The sequence below is a fragment of the Meleagris gallopavo genome, chromosome 3, assembly GCF_905368555.1.
Source record: "Meleagris gallopavo chromosome 3, MGAL_WU_HG_1.1, whole genome shotgun sequence".
NCBI classification, from domain to species: Eukaryota; Metazoa; Chordata; class Aves; order Galliformes; family Phasianidae; genus Meleagris; species Meleagris gallopavo.
In genome coordinates this window covers 91781397-91800454 of record NC_139406.1, presented here as the reverse complement: position 1 = coordinate 91800454, position 19058 = coordinate 91781397, and the positions used below count along the sequence as shown (strand labels likewise).

The following is a 19058-nucleotide window of genomic DNA, read 5'->3' as shown; positions in this document are numbered from 1 at the left end:
TGCTTTTTTCTATTTTCTTTAAAGCCTGAGTTTTCATCGTTGTGTTGCTGACTTGTTAGGAGCTTTTTTTTCCCCCCTCCCCCCAAGTTAGGTGTGATTTATTGAGGGGAATATAAATTCTGGAGAAGAAGAGCTGTGAATTTCTAGAGTGATTCTGGAAAATAAGAAATAAGCCCTTGGATTTTGTGTGCTGATCTTGGGAACAGCTTGGTGTGTTTCGGGACACTCCAACCACCATGGTCCTTCCCCATGGCTTCTTCTTAGAGCTCTCTAAAGTGGACTTTTTTCCTCTCGTCGTCACTTTATTCTCTTCTAAGTCATTTCTTTTCCTGCACGAGCTCTACCATTTTTTTCACTTTATCCTTGAGTTTTCTGTTTCAATTTCCAGTCAAAGTGCTTATTTGGTGCTGGCACCTTGCAGCAGTAATTTCCGTGGATTATTTTGTATCTGTGTAGGTTTGGATGGCTTCCCAAAGCTTTGAATGTGAACGGTGCAGTAGAACATTTGAATTACAAGTTTCCTTGGTCCATGTCCTAACTCCATTACAGAACCTCCTTCATTTTATGTTGTATTTATTCTGTTTTCAGAATGATGTTTTCTTCAAGCTGAAGAAGTTTGTGAAACAAACGACATAGGTTAAAAACTGACTGGGTGCATACAGAGAGTGAGTGGAACCAGTTCCCTTCAAATGTCAACATTAGCCTTTATGTAGAATCAAGCCACTCAAATAACAATAATTTAAAAAATGATTAAAAAAAAAAAAATGGGGCCAGCAGGATTAGATGAGCTTAGATAAAGAATAAAAGCATTGTGTGTGGGTGTATGTGTTTCTGCACATGCGTGCACACCTACACAAACTCGCAGTTCTGTGGAACGATGTTTTTAAGGGAATGCCTGTGTGATGAAAGTGCTATTGGCACTACTACCGTGGGCTGGAAGCAAATACAGCACAGCAGGATCTGTCTATCACCTTACCTTATTTGGTGCCTGAATAGTTCTATACTCTTGCAACTACCTCAGTTCACACTCTTCCTTTGCAGGTATGCAATCGTATGATTTAATTACACTGTTGTTTTTTTTAACAGCTGCACAGATGCATCTTTTGTAGTACAGAACTGCCTGTTTTTCATCAGATGCGAGCTCAGCATCTTCAGTTTCCTCACGCCCAGTTTTTAGTGTCTAAAGACTGTGTTTACCTTTGTAACTCTTAGAATTACGGAATGGATTGGATTGAAAGGGACCTTGAAGGTCATCTAGTTCCAAACCCCAGTGCATGGGTGGATTTAGGTTTAAGCCTGTCTGAACGCACATGGATCCTCTGCAATTCTTGGCTGCTCTTTCTCCCTCTTTTGCTCCAGAGTGTTTCTCTTTCCCTTTGGGCGAAGGAGAACTTGTGATTCTTAATGATAGGGTTATCTTGAAGTGAATGTCTTGGGGTTGGCCCTAATTTTGATCAATTTAAAAGTAGTTTTTTTAGGGATTTGATTCTTTTTTGGTCTGTTATATATGTTCACATCCTAGGAGCTGCCTCCTTTCTTCACTCTTTTTTTTACTGAAGGGAAAGGAAGTCCTGCATATTTTTATTTACTATCCAGGCTCTAATGACTACACTGATGTCTTTGCCAGCAACCATGGAAGCACAGACGCTCACTGAGATTTACGTGCCTTCATTTATCATAGACTTATAGAATCATTTGAGTTGGAAAGAACCTCTAAAGGATGTGCAGTCCAACTCCCCTTGAGTTGGGACTCAATGAATGAGACATGTACAGGTAGATCAGGTTGTTCAGAGCTCTGTCCATCTTGCCTGTGAATGTCTCCAAGGAAAGAGTGTCCACTACATCTCTAGCAACCTCTTTCATATCTACTAGCCCCATATGCATCACAGAGGACATCTTAAGTGATACATGGCACCTGTGTTTAGGCAAATGCACCCTACCTTATGTGTTTTCATTAGGCTCTTACAAGCAGCAAATTGTATAAAACAACACTCTGCTTTTTTTGGTGAAAACTTGCAGTCTGTGTTTTTAAGGGAAACTTTGAGCTTATGTTCAGTCCTTGATAGTCAGCTGTTTTGCTTTGGCTTGCTCAGGGCTTGGCGTTCTTCTTGCATGAGTCACGCACTAAATCAAAGCTGCTTTTCTCCTTGATATTTGCACTTGGTTCCCTTTGGTGCCATCGTGTGCTTATCAGCAGGAAGAAGTAGTCCCAAAGTCTGTGGTGAGTGATACCAAAGCTGGGAAATAATCTGAAACCAGACTTTTATGGTTCAGAACTGACTGGTGGATGTGCCAGAGTGAGTGGGCCTCCCTGATACAGTTTTCTCGGTGTTTTAATGGATATACCCCAAATATGTTCATTCTTTCAGTAAAAGAAAGTTGAAGGTGTGCTCTCTCGTTGACCGTGCTTGTAAGCCTTTAATGTTGGGAAATCTCATTTTCTTGTCTTTTGCTAATACGGCATAAAGGGACGTTTAGTGAAATAACCAGAGATGAATGAGACTGTAGGTTTTCTAATCTCAGATGCCTCAGTTCAGCAGAGCCTTGAAGACCACTTCTCTTTCCCAGCAAAATGGAGTGAATGTTTGTTACTTTCCCTTTCAATCATGTTTTCTGTCAGTGAGGAGTCTTGGAGAAGGTGGGTGAGTTGGATAGTTGGACACTTCTGGATCATTAGAGCACATGTATTTTCTCTAGTTGGTTTTATTCATCTGTGGCCATTGTTTGAAAGTCTTCTGTGCAGATGCCTACTTGGTGTAACTGTAGAGGCACAATGGTCAGACCAAGAAATACCAGAAGGGTTCTTACCAACAGAGAAAAGTGGTATGCACAGGTTTGCCATCCTCCTTGCTTCTTTGCGACCAAGATCATTTGTATAAAAAAGCAAAAGAATGTATTTATATGCAGTATTCATAAGGTGTTTTACATGGATGCATGAGTAAATATGGCTACTGTATTTGAAATCATTAGTCCTTATAGTTTTGGAGATTTGGAGGAATGCTTGTGTACTAGTTGGCTCCATGCCCATGTTAGTTTGGTCATTGCCTGTGATTGCTAGGCTATTTTTATATATCTCAGTTTCTCCACTGTGTTGTGCAGGTCTGTAGCTCTCTTTCTAATTTATCCTTATCAAAGGCAGCCTTTGTTCCAGGGTGTTTTGAGAACGTCCCCAAGTCATACTCTTCAGCTTCTGCCAGGGCTCAGCACTTGCTGGTGATTCACCTGAGCCACCCGTGTTTCCTAAGTTTTAGTTTATATTCATTCATTTTTTTCATTTTTGCCTTCTTCAGTGCTGGCTTCTTACTAGTGGTTTCCTTGCTGATCTCACTTAAGCAAGCAAATCACCCGTGAAGAAAATCCTTTGTCCATTGATATTCGGATATTAGGCTTCTGAGTCTGTGGCCCATCATATGACCAATGTGATTATTTTTTTTAAATAAATTCTTCATTTCCCGTATCTGTTTCTGTACTGTGTTTAACCACCTGCTGCCATTCCCCTGTCCTTGATGGGAATCCCAAAATGAACACACCTTATTGTTAGTCTTTCTCAATGAAATGCTGCCAAAGGTAGAAGTAGATTGTCCAGTTTTCCTCATATATTTATTGTGTCTTTCTTGTAGAAAATACTGTTTTTTACTTATCCTTCCGCATGTTTTGTTTATAATATAACTACCAATGAACATTAATGTAGATAAGAGTGATGTACATTCCTATCATGTGCATTGAATAGCACTATTTCTGTTTTGGGAACTGGTGCGTTGGAAACCAGTGGAGTCATGTTCTGTAGGAGTGGGATTCTGGGATTTTGGAATCTATTACTTGATGAATTCAAGCATCCCATTTTACCCTGCATCACATTCCCCTAAAGCATTCCAAGTATGTCAATCAAGATGCTTCTGTGAACTCAGAACTGGTTGTCAGATATATATTTCTTGATTCTGCAGAAATCCAATATTGATTTATAAATGCTATTTCTAATTTTGTTAAGCTGAGCTGGTGCATTGCACTTAGTCTTTGTCCATTCATGCATGTGCATTTTTTATAATTAATAAGTTTGCTCTAACTTCACTGTAGCAAACCAGACATCAGGTCTCCCTTCTCTGTTTTCCTCCTTCCTACTGTTTGTGTTGTGTTGTTTTTTCCAGCAAACAGGCATTAATATTCCTCTTTTATATCCGCTGAAAAGGCAGATGAAATCTAGATTTTGAACTGAGTGGAAATTTAATTTTGCTGTTCACTGAAATATGTAATATTTCTATGTTTGTCTAGCAAATGGATTGATTAAGACTATTCTGCATGTAAGGTTCACAGGAAGTAGACAACATGGCACAAAACATCCAATAGAAGGCGACCATACAAGAAAAAATGATTGGAAGAAAATCCTTGGTAGATTAGTACAGGCACATAAAGAGCATTGTGGTGGGGAGATTTCGAATTGGAAGCTGCCTAGATGCTGTTCTCCTGCAGGAGCCAGAAGATATGTTGTTTAACTGTTATTTAATGTCAGTTTAAAAAATAGGAGTGATGACATCACATCTCTTGAGGTGAGCTAACAGTGACCGAACACTAGGTCGTCTAAACTATGCCCCCATAGAGCCTGAAGTTGACAGCAGAGTGTGCTGCAAACAACTCAGTGACTCCAAAACATCCTTTTCCCTTGATCTAAATACCTCAGTATCAAGGAAGCTTGATTGCTTCTCCAGGTGAAAAGAAATTTGGATCCTGGGCATTGACCTTGCTAGTGCAATCACTTCGTCATTTATCACACTCTGCTGCTGCTCTTGGGAACCAAACTGTTCCAGTGCACGCTGCCTCGTGCCTTGAAGATGGAAGGCATCCATCTTCCCATGGCATTTGTGATCTTTTTGATGGAAGACTTTTTCTTGCAGCCCTAAGCAGCTACGTTTGCTCTCAGGAAGTTTATATAGCTGAAATGAAGAGGGGGGGTGTCTATAAATCTGAGATTCCCAAGTAAAACAAAATGTATTTCTAGTGCTTATTCTTGGCATTTGCCTAAGGCCAACTTGTCTCTGGTGCCTCTCAGCAAGATTTGAACACTGTCTTTGCTTCTTTTGTGAGAAGACATGCAGAAGGGTTGACGTGGAAGAAGACTTTGTGCATTGAAGTGGCAACTGGGACTGACATGAAAGGAGCACAACAGGCTTCCAGATTGCTTGTCTTACCTCTGTTCTTCCTCTCTGTGATGCAGCAGGAAATGAATACAGATGATGTGCAGATATTCATTCCTTCCAATCTCTGTTATTTACGATTTCCTTCTCCTTCATGTCGTGTAACAGTCTATTAGATCTTAAGTCCGCCAGTGTCAACAGGAAGTCTTACATGGGGTCTTTGTGAAGTTTGTGGGGATGGAGGTGAGTTTTAAATACTAGAAAATATCTGATTGGTCTGCTGGGTACTGTTAGTTGCAAGTAACAGAAATAACTGAGGAAAGAAGGAATTAGCGCCATAGAATTCCACAGTATCCCAAGTTGGAAGGGACCCATAAGGATCATCAAATAAAAATCCTGGCTCCAGATAGGACTGCACAAAAATCAGATCATGTCTGAAGGTGTTGTCTAGATGCTTCTTGAAATTTGGTAACTCGGGGCTGTGACCACTTTCTTGGGAATCCTGTTCCATGCCCACCACCCTCTGGTGGGCTCTTCCTGATATCCAGCCTGAACCTCACCTGTTGCAGCTGGTAGAAACAGTTCATGTTGAGTCTGCGTAGCATCCTGAGGCTGTTGGGAAAAACAAAGCAAAGTGAAGTTTGCAATCTAGTGCTCTGAGACCAGAGAGATCCCTTAGTGACATCCAAATAAGAAATACAGTGAGCGGCTTGACTCTGTGTCTCAGTATCTATCTCCATAAAACTCCACAGCCGTCTTATCCTGCTATCTCCAACTTACAGTCTGTCCTGATCATATCTATTCCTCAGACAAACTGCTGTGCTTTGTGTGACATGTACGATGGCAGCTGTACCAAAGGAAAAAAAAAACTGCATCTACTTGGAAGTGATCAGATATTTTCTGAAATAACACTTTGACAACGAAAAACAAACACAAAAAAGAGGATTTTCTTATTGTTTTTTTTTTTAAGAAATCTCTAGAAGGGAAAAAAGCAGCTCATTTCTTAGATAATCCGAGCTGTTTTTACATTGCTCCTACTCCACAGTGCTGTAAGGCTGTGGGTGTTTGCTTCACTTTGTAGTATGCTTCAGCCGGAGGAGGAGAGCGTGCTTTGGTGTATTAAATCAAGTTGTTTGCAGTCATAAGTGACGTTGTGCCTGTCAACTGCTACGTATGTGTCTCCAGAAGCTTCTGGAAGCCAACTGGATGATGCTGTTGTCTTATTTTGGGCCGTGTGAACCTGGACTAGACAGCCTGCTCCTCAGGGCATGGGGACAGAGATGACGTCAGTCTCCATGGACCTTCCATCAGCATTAAAACGTACTTGGGAAGCAAAGTGGAGGAAAGTGTGTAATGTTGCCTGCCCAAAGCCACCTGAGAACACAACGTTAGTATTACACACCTCAGGGAAGATCTAGAAAAGCATAAATTACCTCAAAGCCACAGCCTGAAGAGGAAGAAAATCATTCCCTACAGCTATGCTGATCGACCTCTGACAGTCGTGTTATGAGGCTCAGCGAGCACTCAGGGAATTGTGCAATTACACCAATTCCATGTTAAAACTATTGATACAGAAAAGAAATGATTCCACGGTAGAGCTTGTGCATAAATACAGACTGAGTAAAAGGACAGGGGGATTTTTCCAGGTGAGTGGCGTAAAGTTTTATTGAGTTTTGTTTTTAATAATTGAGAAAATCCCTCAAAATAGAAGCTGAGAAGTGGCATGTCTGTCATGTGAGTGACAGAGTCAAGTCTAGGGAGCAAACCATTAGAGGGGATTTGGAAATACAGGACTGTTTGCAAAGATATATTTTCATCTCATGACATCAAAAAAAGCCACAAACAAACAAACAAAAACCAACAAAAAACAACCTCAAACTTTCAATAATAATAGTAAAACTAATCCTGGTACCCTGCAGAAAGAAGGGCTCTTTGTCTGTCCAGAGGTAGCTGTATGGAAAGCTAGAAAATTCTGTGTATTCTCTCTTCTTGTCATGATTTGTGTGTGCTGGTAAACAAGTCTCTTTAACGAGAAACAAAAGGAGATCAATCCAAGAGAAGGTTAAGAGGCAGCAGAGAGATCAAACTGTGAAGTTCAAAAGGTGAGAAGATGCAGCTCTCTTAAAAGAGCAGCTGGGGCTGATTCTTTGTTAACTGGAGCCTCGAAGTCTCTTTTGGAAATAGTTGACCTGGTCTGACAACAGCCTGTGGGAGTTGATGCGTAAAGACGATGATTTGTGTGAAATGATCTGCTCTCTCTTCAGCAAGAAAGTCAGACTGGTTGATACTGAGATTTTATATGGGTTAAAAACCTCAGAAAATGCATCTCAAGTTGGTTGGTTGAAATTGGGGTTTCATCATCACTAGCAACTTTTGAAGCACTCCCCAAGGGCACTTTTCCATCAGCAAATGGCAGAGCTGGGAACAACATACAGGAGTGGTATTTGTCTCACCACCTCTTGCATTAATTTCTGGCTACTTATTTTCAAACTGTGTGACTATTTCAGTGTAGAGTAGTAAATAGAAATATGCTTCTTTGTGGCAACTCATAGAATCACAGGGTTGCTCAGGTTGGAAAAGACCTTAAAGATTATCAAGTCCAACTGAAACCTGACTATATTACCCTAACTCTAACAACTCTCCCGTGCCATTCCCCAGGCAAGAGAAATCCTCATAAGGAAATCAGCATTGAAATGCAGGGTAAGGAATTCACTTGAATGCCTGGGCTTGGTTTCAGCTGGTTATTAAAAGGTTATGCTGAACGCGCAGCTGAATTCCCCATGTTCTGGAGATCTTTCCTATAATGCAATGAACCTGTCCTGAAAAGAGTACCTGTTCAACCCGAGACAGAGGCAGAGGCAAGACTGTATGTTGTGTGTAGGACTGGAATTAGTATGTCCAAAACTCTAAGATCAGTTTCATAACAGGTCACATTGTATCGCTCCTTATTCCCATCCCATAGGCAGTCTCCACCTGCACTTTAATGATGTGACTGGTTAGATACCAAGGAGGGTTTCCAGTTTATGGAAGTTGAATGGCAGAAGTTGCCCAGAGATGGTGTGTAGTCTCCGTCCTTGGAGCTAGTTAAAACTTACCAGGCATCGTCTCAGAATCGTATAATCATTAAGATTGGAAAAGACCTTTAAGATTATCAAGTCCAGCTGTCAACCCATCACCACCATGCCCATTAAACTATGCCCTTCATGACACATGTCCACGTTTCTTGAACACGTCCAGGACTGTGACCGCACCACCTCCCTGGACAGCATGTTCCAGTGCCTCATCACTCTTTCAGAGAACAAGTTTTTCCTGATATCCAACTTGAACCTCCCCTGGCTCAGCTTGAGATCATTCCTTCCTGTTCTTCCTATTGGCTTGAGCAACCTGCTCTAGCTGACCCTACTTTGGGCAGGGTGGTTGGCTGGGATGGTCTCCAGAGTTCCCTTCCAACCACACTTATTTCTTGATGCTTCCAAAAAAGACTCCAAAGGATCTATCTACTTGGAGACAAGCTGAGCACTGACAGCTTAATCTGTAAAGGATAAGGAAATGTTATTGCCTGGGGAGGAGGCATTTCAACATGTGCTGTCAGAAGTAATAAAAGTGACATTGAGCCTCTTCTCTTGGGCTTTCAGGATCCAGATTTGACACGTTCAGGATTTTCTTCATAGCTGTAGAGGTGATATCCTTTAAAGATGAGAGTCCTGCATACTGCATGTTTTAGATGTTGGAAGCTTTACAAAAGGTGAGGAAAAGAATCAAAACACGTATTTAAGTCTATTATCTGTATTGACATCATTTAGTGGGACTGGGTAAGAAATTATGCATTCTCTTGCTTGGAGTTCCCCCAGCTGTTAAGGCAAAGGCCCATCTATTCTTAGGAAGAAAGGACTCATGAATACACCCCAAAAGGGTAAAACTGTGGTCCCCATCCGTTAGTCTGATCTACTTCTCAAGTGTACACTGCCCATCCTGGTGACTCTCTCTTCATGCAACAAATGGACTAAAACACATATATTATGCCTGTGCAGCTCCTCATTAGGATCACATTTGTAAACTCATCCACCCAATGACCACTGTGAAAAGCCAACAGCAAACTGAGAAGCTCAGCTTTTTGCTTCTAGGATGAAGTGGAGAAGCTTCAGCTTGCCAAGAGATCCTTGTTTTCCTACCCACCCCTAGTCGTCTGTGTAGGTTGAAGATGGTTCAGAAGCAAATAATAATCTGATTTACTGATTTTCTAACCTACCTTTTATTTCTTACTGTTCTTCTTGTATTGTATTTCTGTATCTTCTGATATGCTTTGAGGGCTCATCTGTACGATAATTCCTAATCAGAGTTTAGGACTGGTTGTGGACATCCATAAGTAAGACATTCCCTGTATTGCCTGTTCCTTCCTCATAGGCTTTCCCAATGCCACACTTCATCTTTTATGCTTTGTGGTTGAGAGTTATTCCTTTATTTTGTCCAATACAAATGAAGAGAGTATTTTACTCCCCAGGTTTTGACCACAAACCTGTTTTCCATCTGTCATCCATTCCATAGGCAAAGCAACTCCATTTACTTAGTTGTTTTCTGTGCAGGTCACATTTTCTTGACCTGTTGTTATTCTCCAAGCTCACTCTGGACTCACTTCTGCCTCCAGAAAATGTTTACTGGAGCTTTCTGCCAACAGCTGAGGGCTGTGCAGGATGGTGTTAAGTAAAAGGTTTGCCTCACCCATCTAGAAGATTGGAAAAAGATTGTAGCTGACCTAAATTATGTAGTGTTTTATTTTGTTTTTTAGGCATCATTTCTGGTTTATTTGGATTGTTCTGAGTGCTGAAGCTATCTTCTATTCTGTCATGTCACATACTTTTCTTATTATATAATAATATTTGCTGGTTTTCTGCTATCTCTACTGTCTGCAAACTTGTTGTAGAAGGACATTCACATTGGTCTGATATGACTTTTTGCCATATGCACACTGACTGTTCTGTTTTTTACTTTCAGTTGCTTTGAGTGAGTTTTCCCCTAATTACTGATGCTGGTGCTCTGAATGTCCCTTTATCAGAATATGTAAGAGAACTGTTTAAATAATTTTGCCTGCTGACTGATAGTTTCTCTAAATCATAAAAAATAGACCAACTCTTTCCTTAAGATCCTAGATCCTATTAATTTTCTAACTATATTATTTTTCTTCATTGGACACCAATAGCAAAAATTAATTGCATGTCATTAAAATATGAATATATGGTCTTGGAAGGACGATTACTCTTCTGGTTAGGCATGGGAATGGTTGTTCTTGCATTCCATTGTAGGTTATAGGATAAAGTTGTGATCAGATCTCTTACTGTTTCCTTTTTTCTGTATGTAATACCTTAGACAATGCTTGTTCCAATTTATATGAACTGCCTTCACAGCAAGTCACTTGTCTGTCACAGCAAGTTGGACAAGCCTCCCTGAGGAGCAGCAGACAAAAGAATTGGGAGGTGACATGGGGATGGGGAGATAAATGCTTTTAATGCCTATCAAAGGAAAGATATACAAATTTGCTCTCACATTTCCCTGTAACCACATTACTACATGGTAGGAGTGTTCTGGAGCTGTGTGAATAAGGGATATTTCAGGGGCTTAGTAGGTTGGGGTGGGAGGTAGTTGATTCTAAAAAGATTGGCTAAACAAAACCAAAATATTTTGCTTTTAATTCTTTCTTTTTCTTTTTTTTTTCTTTTTTTTTTTCTTTTTCTCTTTGAATGGGAGAAGAAGTTTAAAATGGAAATATGCTTTGAAAATGAAAAATCAACACGAAGCATTTGAAGTGTTCTAAATACCTTCCTCCTCTCCCCTTTCACGCCACTCTGTTGGGGAAAAAAAATACGCACATTCAACTGTTTGCCAGAGGAATGCTTACCCAGTTGTAATCAAGTCATCTCAACAACATGATGTAGACTTTCACTCCACATTAGTTATACGTGGCTTTTCGGAAACCATTGCAGGATATGTTTCCAGTTGCCCATTTATAAAAAGGAGAAATGAATCAGGATCAACCAATGCATAGAGGCAGTTTTCCAGATGTTGGATTGTTCAAATTCCCTGCTTACTGTGGTTTTAATCTGTAGCTACACTGGGGTTTAAAACTCCTTATCCCTGCCCAGAACTTTATTTGTCTCCTATGCACCCTTATTTTCCAAGATGGAAGATAAGGGTCTTGATAGTTCTGGAGGTCTATGAGACCTGGGAGAGACAGGTTTTGTTTCCCAGTCCATCGGTCTCCCCAAGTATATCTTCATCTATTTCATTTAGAGCTTATGAAGAACTTATATCAAGACAGGATAGATCATTCTTCTGCGAGATATATGGCTTTACCTGCTTGACATGATCCAACTGTTATATTGTTTAGTGTCTTGGAAACCCATGGTTTGCAGATGGTTTCTCTTAACTTTTACTCTTCATTCCCTTATTTTCTGATTGAAGGCTGTTTACCTAAAATTTAAGATTTATGTTGAAGAGGTATCTGCACTCTCAGATGCCAATTACATCTATCTCCATTAAGAGAGAATGGCGAACAGCTTAATGAAGAGCTACCCAATGAGCAGTGATGTCTTCTTCCTTTTTTAGTGAATAAGTCCCTACCTTCTGCCTCATGATTTTCTGCTTGGGACATTTTTACCCAGCTCTGATGTAAATAGGCAGCAGCTGGGTTTGGTTCTGTGTCATACCCCTTTTGATGTGACACGTTTATCTGTTTTCTTCCTTTGCTGTTGTCATTACTGTGGTTTAGGGCTGGACTACGTTTAATGCCAAAGCCCTGGGGCCACTGATGAGCCATGGGGTATTTGAAGTGTGTAGTGGGGACAGGGGGGGAAGTTTTTCTCTGTCAGTGCTGCAGTGATTTCAGTCTGCTGCTTCTGCTACTTCAGAAGCTTATAGTATAGAAGCAAATGGTTTCTTCAGAGCTCATCAAGACTCTGATGTGATGGATAGACTCCTCGCCAGCTCTGTAGCTATAGTGTTGAAGGCAGCATTATCTTTTTTGATCGAGTGCCTATTTCTTGCCTACCACCTTAAGATCTCAAGACATGTCATAAACATCAAGGAATTAAAGTCTTGCTGTGGTTGAAACAGGCAAATGGTTGCCACTTTTATAGGAGGAAGTAAGGTGCAGAGAAGTCAGATGGCTTTGTTGTCCCCAGGATCACCTGTAGTCCAGGAGATATGGATTTTAGTGTTTTTGTTTCGTGGGTGACCTTATTGAAGTTTGTACTTAGGACTTTTTTTTTTTTCACTTATTTTTCCATTTGCCTTCCTTCCTTCCCCTGAAGTTTTGGGATTTAACTGACATTTAACAGTGTGTCTGTCTTTTTCTCTATTTTCTTAGGCTTAAAGTACAGTCCTGCATCCACTGCTATCTAGAAAATGTCTTATGGATCCATTGATGGGAGTGGATTTGGGAGGAACCCATTTGGAGGCCCTTCAAGACAAGGCTATCAACCTCTTGGTAAAGTATTTATATCTTGTAGTAATTTATTCCTCCTGATGTTTGGGGGAATGAGGTTTTTACTGAATGAGGTACAGTGTGGCTTTTGTATAAATATCAAGCTACCTTCAGAAGTGGCTTTGGTAGAGATTTTCAAAGGTGGAACCCAAACATTTATTGGGTTCAATTTGTATGGTGAGGCACCACATCTTACCATGTTCAACTCTTGAGGTTTGAATGTGTCTTGCCAATGGCCATGGAAGAGCAGCACTGATGAGGGTTTTGGAGTTATGCTGGTGGATTTGGAGAAGGAATTTGGTTCAGTTTCTAGGCCTGGTTGCAACTCTTTTATCTCCCCAGCAAGAAGTTGGTCTTAATTGTTACTTCCTGGATAGTCATAAGTGCTTTCATGATGGGATTGAATGGGAAGAGGCGCAAAGAGAAGAGAGTTGTGATTCTATGGGGCACAACCTAACTGCTGGGGTGGCTGCTGTAATCTGCAAAATGTGCTTTAACATGGCACTGGGGGATAAAAACATGCTCAGGGAGTGTTGAAACCATAAACAATGGAATGGCTTGCAAATGACTGCGTATTCTGGTTTTGTGGGATGTTTTAAGTGAACACCAGATGTGCTTCCCTAAGTTGCTTCCTTCTTCCCCCAGAGGACTCTAGAATCACTAAAGCAGAAAGAGAAAATCATCTAGACGTCAACCTGTATATATGAAATGTTGATGCAGGGCTGGCTCATGCATGGTGATGGAAGATATTTCTCATTCTTCCCAGCTCTGAGGTACTGTTTGAGAGGGCTGGTGCCAGCCCATGTAGGCATGGTAAAGCTTTGTCTCCGGCTGCCCAGATGTGTACCAGGTCTGGTATGCATGGGGAGTTGCTGTAGGACCATATGTGGTTTAATATAGCCTGACTTTCAGCAGGCCTTGTGCACTGGAACATATTTTTACATTTAGTTTTGAGTTTGGATCTGGCTTGCACCATACGGTGAGGCTGCAGTAACTCTGGTGAAGGCACTTCTGAGGGTTCAGACCTTCATAGAATCATCAAGAAAGGGGGCACTGTAGCAAGGGAAAGGTCTGCTTTATTGCTTTGCATCTGGAAGAAACATCACTATTCTCTTGCATTGCCTTTGGATTCAACTGGGCTGTTCATTAAGGCAGCCTGACTGTTTCCAAGTTGTCAAGGTTCCAAATATTCTTTGGGAAATGTTTTGTTGTTTTGCAAATAGCTGTTCCCCCTGGATGAAACTATAAAAGAAGCGTTAAGGTTTCTTATGGTTTTCTGTTTTCTTGTGAGTTTGGGTACAATTATCTTTTTTTTTTTTTTTTTTTTTTCTTTCTTTCTTTGAACAGGGAGAATGTATTGAATTAAGTTTGAATTTTTGAATTGACTGTTTGGTTTTAAATAGTAGCTTTTAGGCTATTCTATAAGGCAAAATTAAAGGCATAAAAGCAAGGAAGAATGAGTTACTTGAGCACACTGATAGAGCCACACGAAAAAAGAATCAAAATGAGAAATAGATGAGGGATGCCAGTGCATAGTGCGTTTTGTTTAAAAATGAAAAGTATGAATACTTCAGTGATGTACAAAATACTCACTATTTTTGATGCAAATGCAGAGAATAATTCAAGATGCTTGTGGTTTCTAAATATTTGAAGAGGGACCACGCCATGCCCAGCTTGCCTGTCATTTGACAGTTACTGCGTAAAGTTGAACCTACCCTCAGTGGATTGCAAAAAGCAGCTGATGTAGGAACATCAGATTTCTCAAGATGACAATGACCTTGAGACCATTTCAGCTGCCCAGAGTTCTGCGTGTCAGGGGTGAGAAACTCCCCCTGCATTTATATGTGATTTTGGGTAGGGCTGCATTGGACAAGTCTTCCAGATCTTCCAGGGTAAATTTTCCTAGCTAGCAAAAGTCAGGTCCCTTGGCCCAAACTTGGACCCTTTGATTGGTCTCAATATTAAAAGGATAGCAAGGCTCGAACGTGTGCTTTGTCATTTTGCAATATACTATCTCAGAAAGGCATTAATGAAAGTGAAGGGAGCCTGTTTGCCTTGGCCAAGAGCAAGTTGGAGAAGATTTTCTCCTTTTTATGCATTGAAATCAGAGATGATCCATCTGAACCTGCATATAACTAACTCACCGTGCCCCTTCACCATGGCAGACTGCGTTAACACGTGCCAAGTGTCTGAGGTTGCAGTTTCCCCATTATTGTCATTAATTGTCAGGAGAGGGTCAGTGTAGAGCTCATCTTCTGCCTCCTGCTTCCAAAAGACAGATAATCGCCTTGCTAAGAAAAACTGCTCTCTATATTACCTCATGGTATGGCTGGAACAAAAGAGCATGGCCTTCCTGCTGCTGTATATATGTCTGCTCAGAGGGGCAGACCTTGATGGACATGTCTGTCTGTGCTCTGAAACCTTCTTTTTACTGTATCTTGTAAACAGATAAATAAAACATACTGGCATCCTTGCATATGGATACTATAGCATGTGGTCCAGCACTAATGTTCAGGTACCCAACAGAAAACCCTGGCATCTTCCAACAATAGAAGAGATGAAGATGCTGCTGTTTAATAGCATTTAATCCAATCATATCAAAGAATTATAGAATGGCTGAGGTTGTAAGGGGCCTTAAAGCCCATCTAATTCTAACGCCTCAGCCCTGGGCTGGTTGTCACCCAATAGATCAGGCTGCACAAAGTCTCATCCAACCTGGCCTTGAACACCCCAGGCAAGGGGCATCCACAGCTTCTCTGGACAGCCTCTACCAGTGCCTTACCACCCTTTGTGTAAAGCATGTCTCCCTAACATCTAACCTAAAATCTACCTCTTTCAGTTTAATGCTGTTCCCCTTGTCCTGTCACAATGTAAAAAGTCAGTTCTCCTTGTTTTAAGATCCCTTCAAGTACTGGAAGGATGCAATGATATCTCCTCGGAGTCTCCTCTCCTCCAGGCCGAACAAGCTCAATTCCCTCAGCATTTCTTTGCAGGAGAGGTGCTTCAGTCCTCTGAACATCCTCATGGCCACTTTTGATTATGAACTAGCGGGGAAGTTACAAGTGATAGCCCCAGCTTACCCTAGAATCTCAGAGGCTAGAGAATCTCAAAGGTTTCTGAAGGAGACTGCTTGGGTTACTTAGCGCATAGCAGATTTGTATGTTCACAGCAGGTGAACATGTAATTCATGCCCTGCTCTGCAGTTGTAAGTTAGATGTTGCTGGAGAAGCAGCATCTTCATCTCCTTGTTCTGTTCCCAAAAATCCATGGAAAAGCAAACATTCCCCAATTTCCCTGTGTGCTCTTCTCTGGCTGTTGGCTGTGTATTGGCATTACATGGAGACGCCGGAAAATAACAGGAAGTTAGCAGAAAATTGCTTTTTTTTATAGAAAAACCTGGCAGTGAAAAAAAAAAAAAAAGATTTTAAGTAGTGTGAGATGTCAGAAATAAATGGAGACCAAGCACTACCCAGCAGAAGGAATTAAACCCTGAGTTTGTAAGCATGCACCATACACCCTCTGCCGTGTTAGACCTGTCCTCCTAAAAATAGTCTTTTTGTGGGGAAAATGAACAAAATCTGATGTACGTAGGGAGTCATAGAGGTCGGGGAATTCAAGTAGCTTGAATTAAAATGCCACAAGCCAAGAATTTTTAAATACTGCTTTTATTAACCTTACCGCGCCCTGGACGTTACGAGGCAGATTTGAACAGGTCGTTTCATATTCCATAGGTGTAATGCTGCTAGGTATTCTCATGGGAGCGTTAGTTCAGTTCTTAATTTTACCATGACTTCATCTATACTGTTTTTCCTTTGATTGCTCATGAATCACATGGGACACTGGCCAGGGTTATTCTCAAGGTAAGTAGCACGTGCAGCTTTCTTTTTCTTTGCTAGGTTGGCTTGTCTTGTCAAAGAACAAAATCAGATTGGTCTGTGCAGCTTGGCAGCATTTGCTCTGTATTTATCTCCTAATTATCATTTTGACACTTTACAATGGATTGTTATATAACTTGAGCTAATATTTTTCCAAAAATTAGGACTGTAATTTCCTTTACCCTCCCCTGTAGTGGTTGGGCTGTTCTCCTGTCCTCTCTGTGTCTCCCTAATCCTATTTTGCTCTTCTAGCAGTTTTGGAAAGTGTTAAAAATACATCTTAATTTTCATTGTTGCCTGCAGTATGGTGAAGGGGAGTAGGGGAAATGGTTTCAAACTAACAGGGGAGATTTATATTGGATATTAGTTTTTTACAGTGAGGGTGGTGAGGCACTGGAACAGGTTGCCCAGAGATGTGGTGGGTGCCTTGTCCATGGAGACATTCAGGATCAGACTGGACAGGGCTCTGAGCACCCTGATGTAGCTGTAAGTGTCCCTGTTCATTGCAGGGGAATTGGACTGGATGACCTTTAAGGGCTCCTTCCAACTCAGACATTTCTATAATTCTATGAAATCACGGAGTTCACATAATACATGGGTGGGAAATGCTCTCATCGGTCTTAAAAAAGGAAATTAGGAAAATCCTGGTGTACAACCCAGCATTATTTCCTGATCACCACATAGTCCTGTATTGCCTCCCTTTGTAGATCCAGGACTGGTGGCAAAGCATAGGAAGGAATTCACCACCAGCTTTGCATCTTGATCTTGGAGTGCACTGAAGCACTTAACAAACTCCTAAATACACAAGGAATCTCCTTAGGTTAATAAACATTAAGCAGGTGGTTAATGCTTTTGCTTTATTGAGACCTGAGTGCTGCTGTGTTTTTAGCATTAACTTCCCAAGGGACTTTCAATACTTGCAATGCTTTGTTTAAGCAATGTTGAAACTCTTTGTTGTTGCAAAGTACTGAGCTATGGAGACGGTGTGGAAGATGCTCTAAATTGGATCGTGGCAACTGTTCCCCCTGGAGCAATGAGGGGCCCAAGCATGAGCTTGAGCTTCCTTGTTATACAGCATTATATGAAGAAAGAAAGAGTTAACAGTTATAGAAGGAAGTAAGAACAGAATAACTTAGGGAGACTAAAAAATTTAGAGCTAGTATGCACATTAAGGGTTTTTCTTGTGTGTGTGGTTTTTTTTCCCCCCTTAAATTAAAGCCTTTCATTCTGAATAATTGCATTGTGTATTGGTCACATTCAGTAGTAAATAAAGTATGCATTTGGGATAGAGTCCCATCAAGTGTAGAGTGAAAGGATAGAGTTCAAGTGCTTCTATCTGTAGCAGCTTTCATCTGCCTTTCATAGATAATTCACAAATATTACCACCTGGTCTGTAAATTAAGTTGTACTTCTTCATTTTTTACAGCACTAGGAATAAAGTGGCTTCTCCAGTGTCCTGTAAAAAGTTTGTGTGAATCTTAATGACTGATTTTCACTCCTAAATCTTGGGTCCTGTCTTATTTTCTTGAATTTACTGGAACACAGGTAGAAGACTCAAGTGTCGTATTAATCAAGGCATTAATTAGCCTGAAGTAAAGTGCTGGTCCAATGATACTAAAAATCCTACAATGATCTCTCCCGCTAGACAGCTGAAATCTTCTTATGACATCTACAGGGGAGTTGCTCCATATTGTTCTTTTGCTATTATTGCAAGACTTTCAACATGATAAGTTTATTTTAGTTTGAGGAAATTCTGTTTTACATCCAGTTCTTAAAGATCTTAGCAATGATTTAATGAATTAATAAGCATGAACATACAAAAATATATTAAAGATAATGAACAGTATGCTTTATAGCAAAAGGAATTGCCAAGAGAATTGACTTTGATGCATGAATTAACTTTGAAACTCTTAGTTTTGAAAACCTCTGCCCTACCCCTCCAGGCAATTTTAACATTATAATAAATGTTTTGCTCTAATCTCAGTGTTATGGGGAAGTTAAGTGGTTATGCATTTATTTATATAACTAATGAAAACAGAAAACACTATCAGAGTAAGTAAATCTATTAATGAAATATTTGGGGGTAAGCTGACCACATCATAACACTTAAAAAAACAACCCACCGTAACAGCTACAACAACAGAACGGAACAAAAACTCTTGGGTAAAGATAAACTTTATTTATTTTTCTCTAGTTTTTTTATTTGCTAGTCTTTATCATCCCAGACCATTTTATTGTAACCAGGTAAAAATAATGCCAGTGCTCCTGATCTTCAGTGGAAAACCAGAAAACAAACACACTGTCTTGTCCTCAGGCAGCATTCAGCTGGAAATGCGTTTAAACATCTCATCCTCTCAGAAAAGCTTGCTCTATTTTCCACTTGATTACGGGCAAATTAGAAGGAGCTGAAGATGATCTTCTCCCCTCAACCCATTCATCCATATGGCTTTAGGTACCTTAGGAGAGAATACAGAATCTGGTGAATCGTGGAAGTAATTTGAGTTCAAAGGGACCCTTAAAGATCATCTCTTGCTACTTTCCTGCAGTGAACACAGCTAAATCAGGGTGTTCAGAGCC

The 19058-nt window shown here is 40.6% G+C and overlaps 1 protein-coding gene across 12 annotated transcripts in view; it reads left to right on the top strand.

Moving 5' to 3' along the window:
* TSNARE1 (t-SNARE domain containing 1) overlaps positions 1-19058 on the top strand; it is a 469319-nt gene that overhangs the window by 92741 nt on the left and 357520 nt on the right. For all 12 annotated transcript variants that reach the window (XM_085221765.1, XM_085221753.1, XM_085221755.1 and 9 more), the window contains one exon: positions 12490-12609. In XM_085221765.1, coding sequence (XP_085077891.1) covers positions 12528-12609 — 82 coding nt within the window. In that variant the 5' untranslated portion in view covers positions 12490-12527. The remainder of the gene's footprint in view (positions 1-12489; positions 12610-19058) is intronic.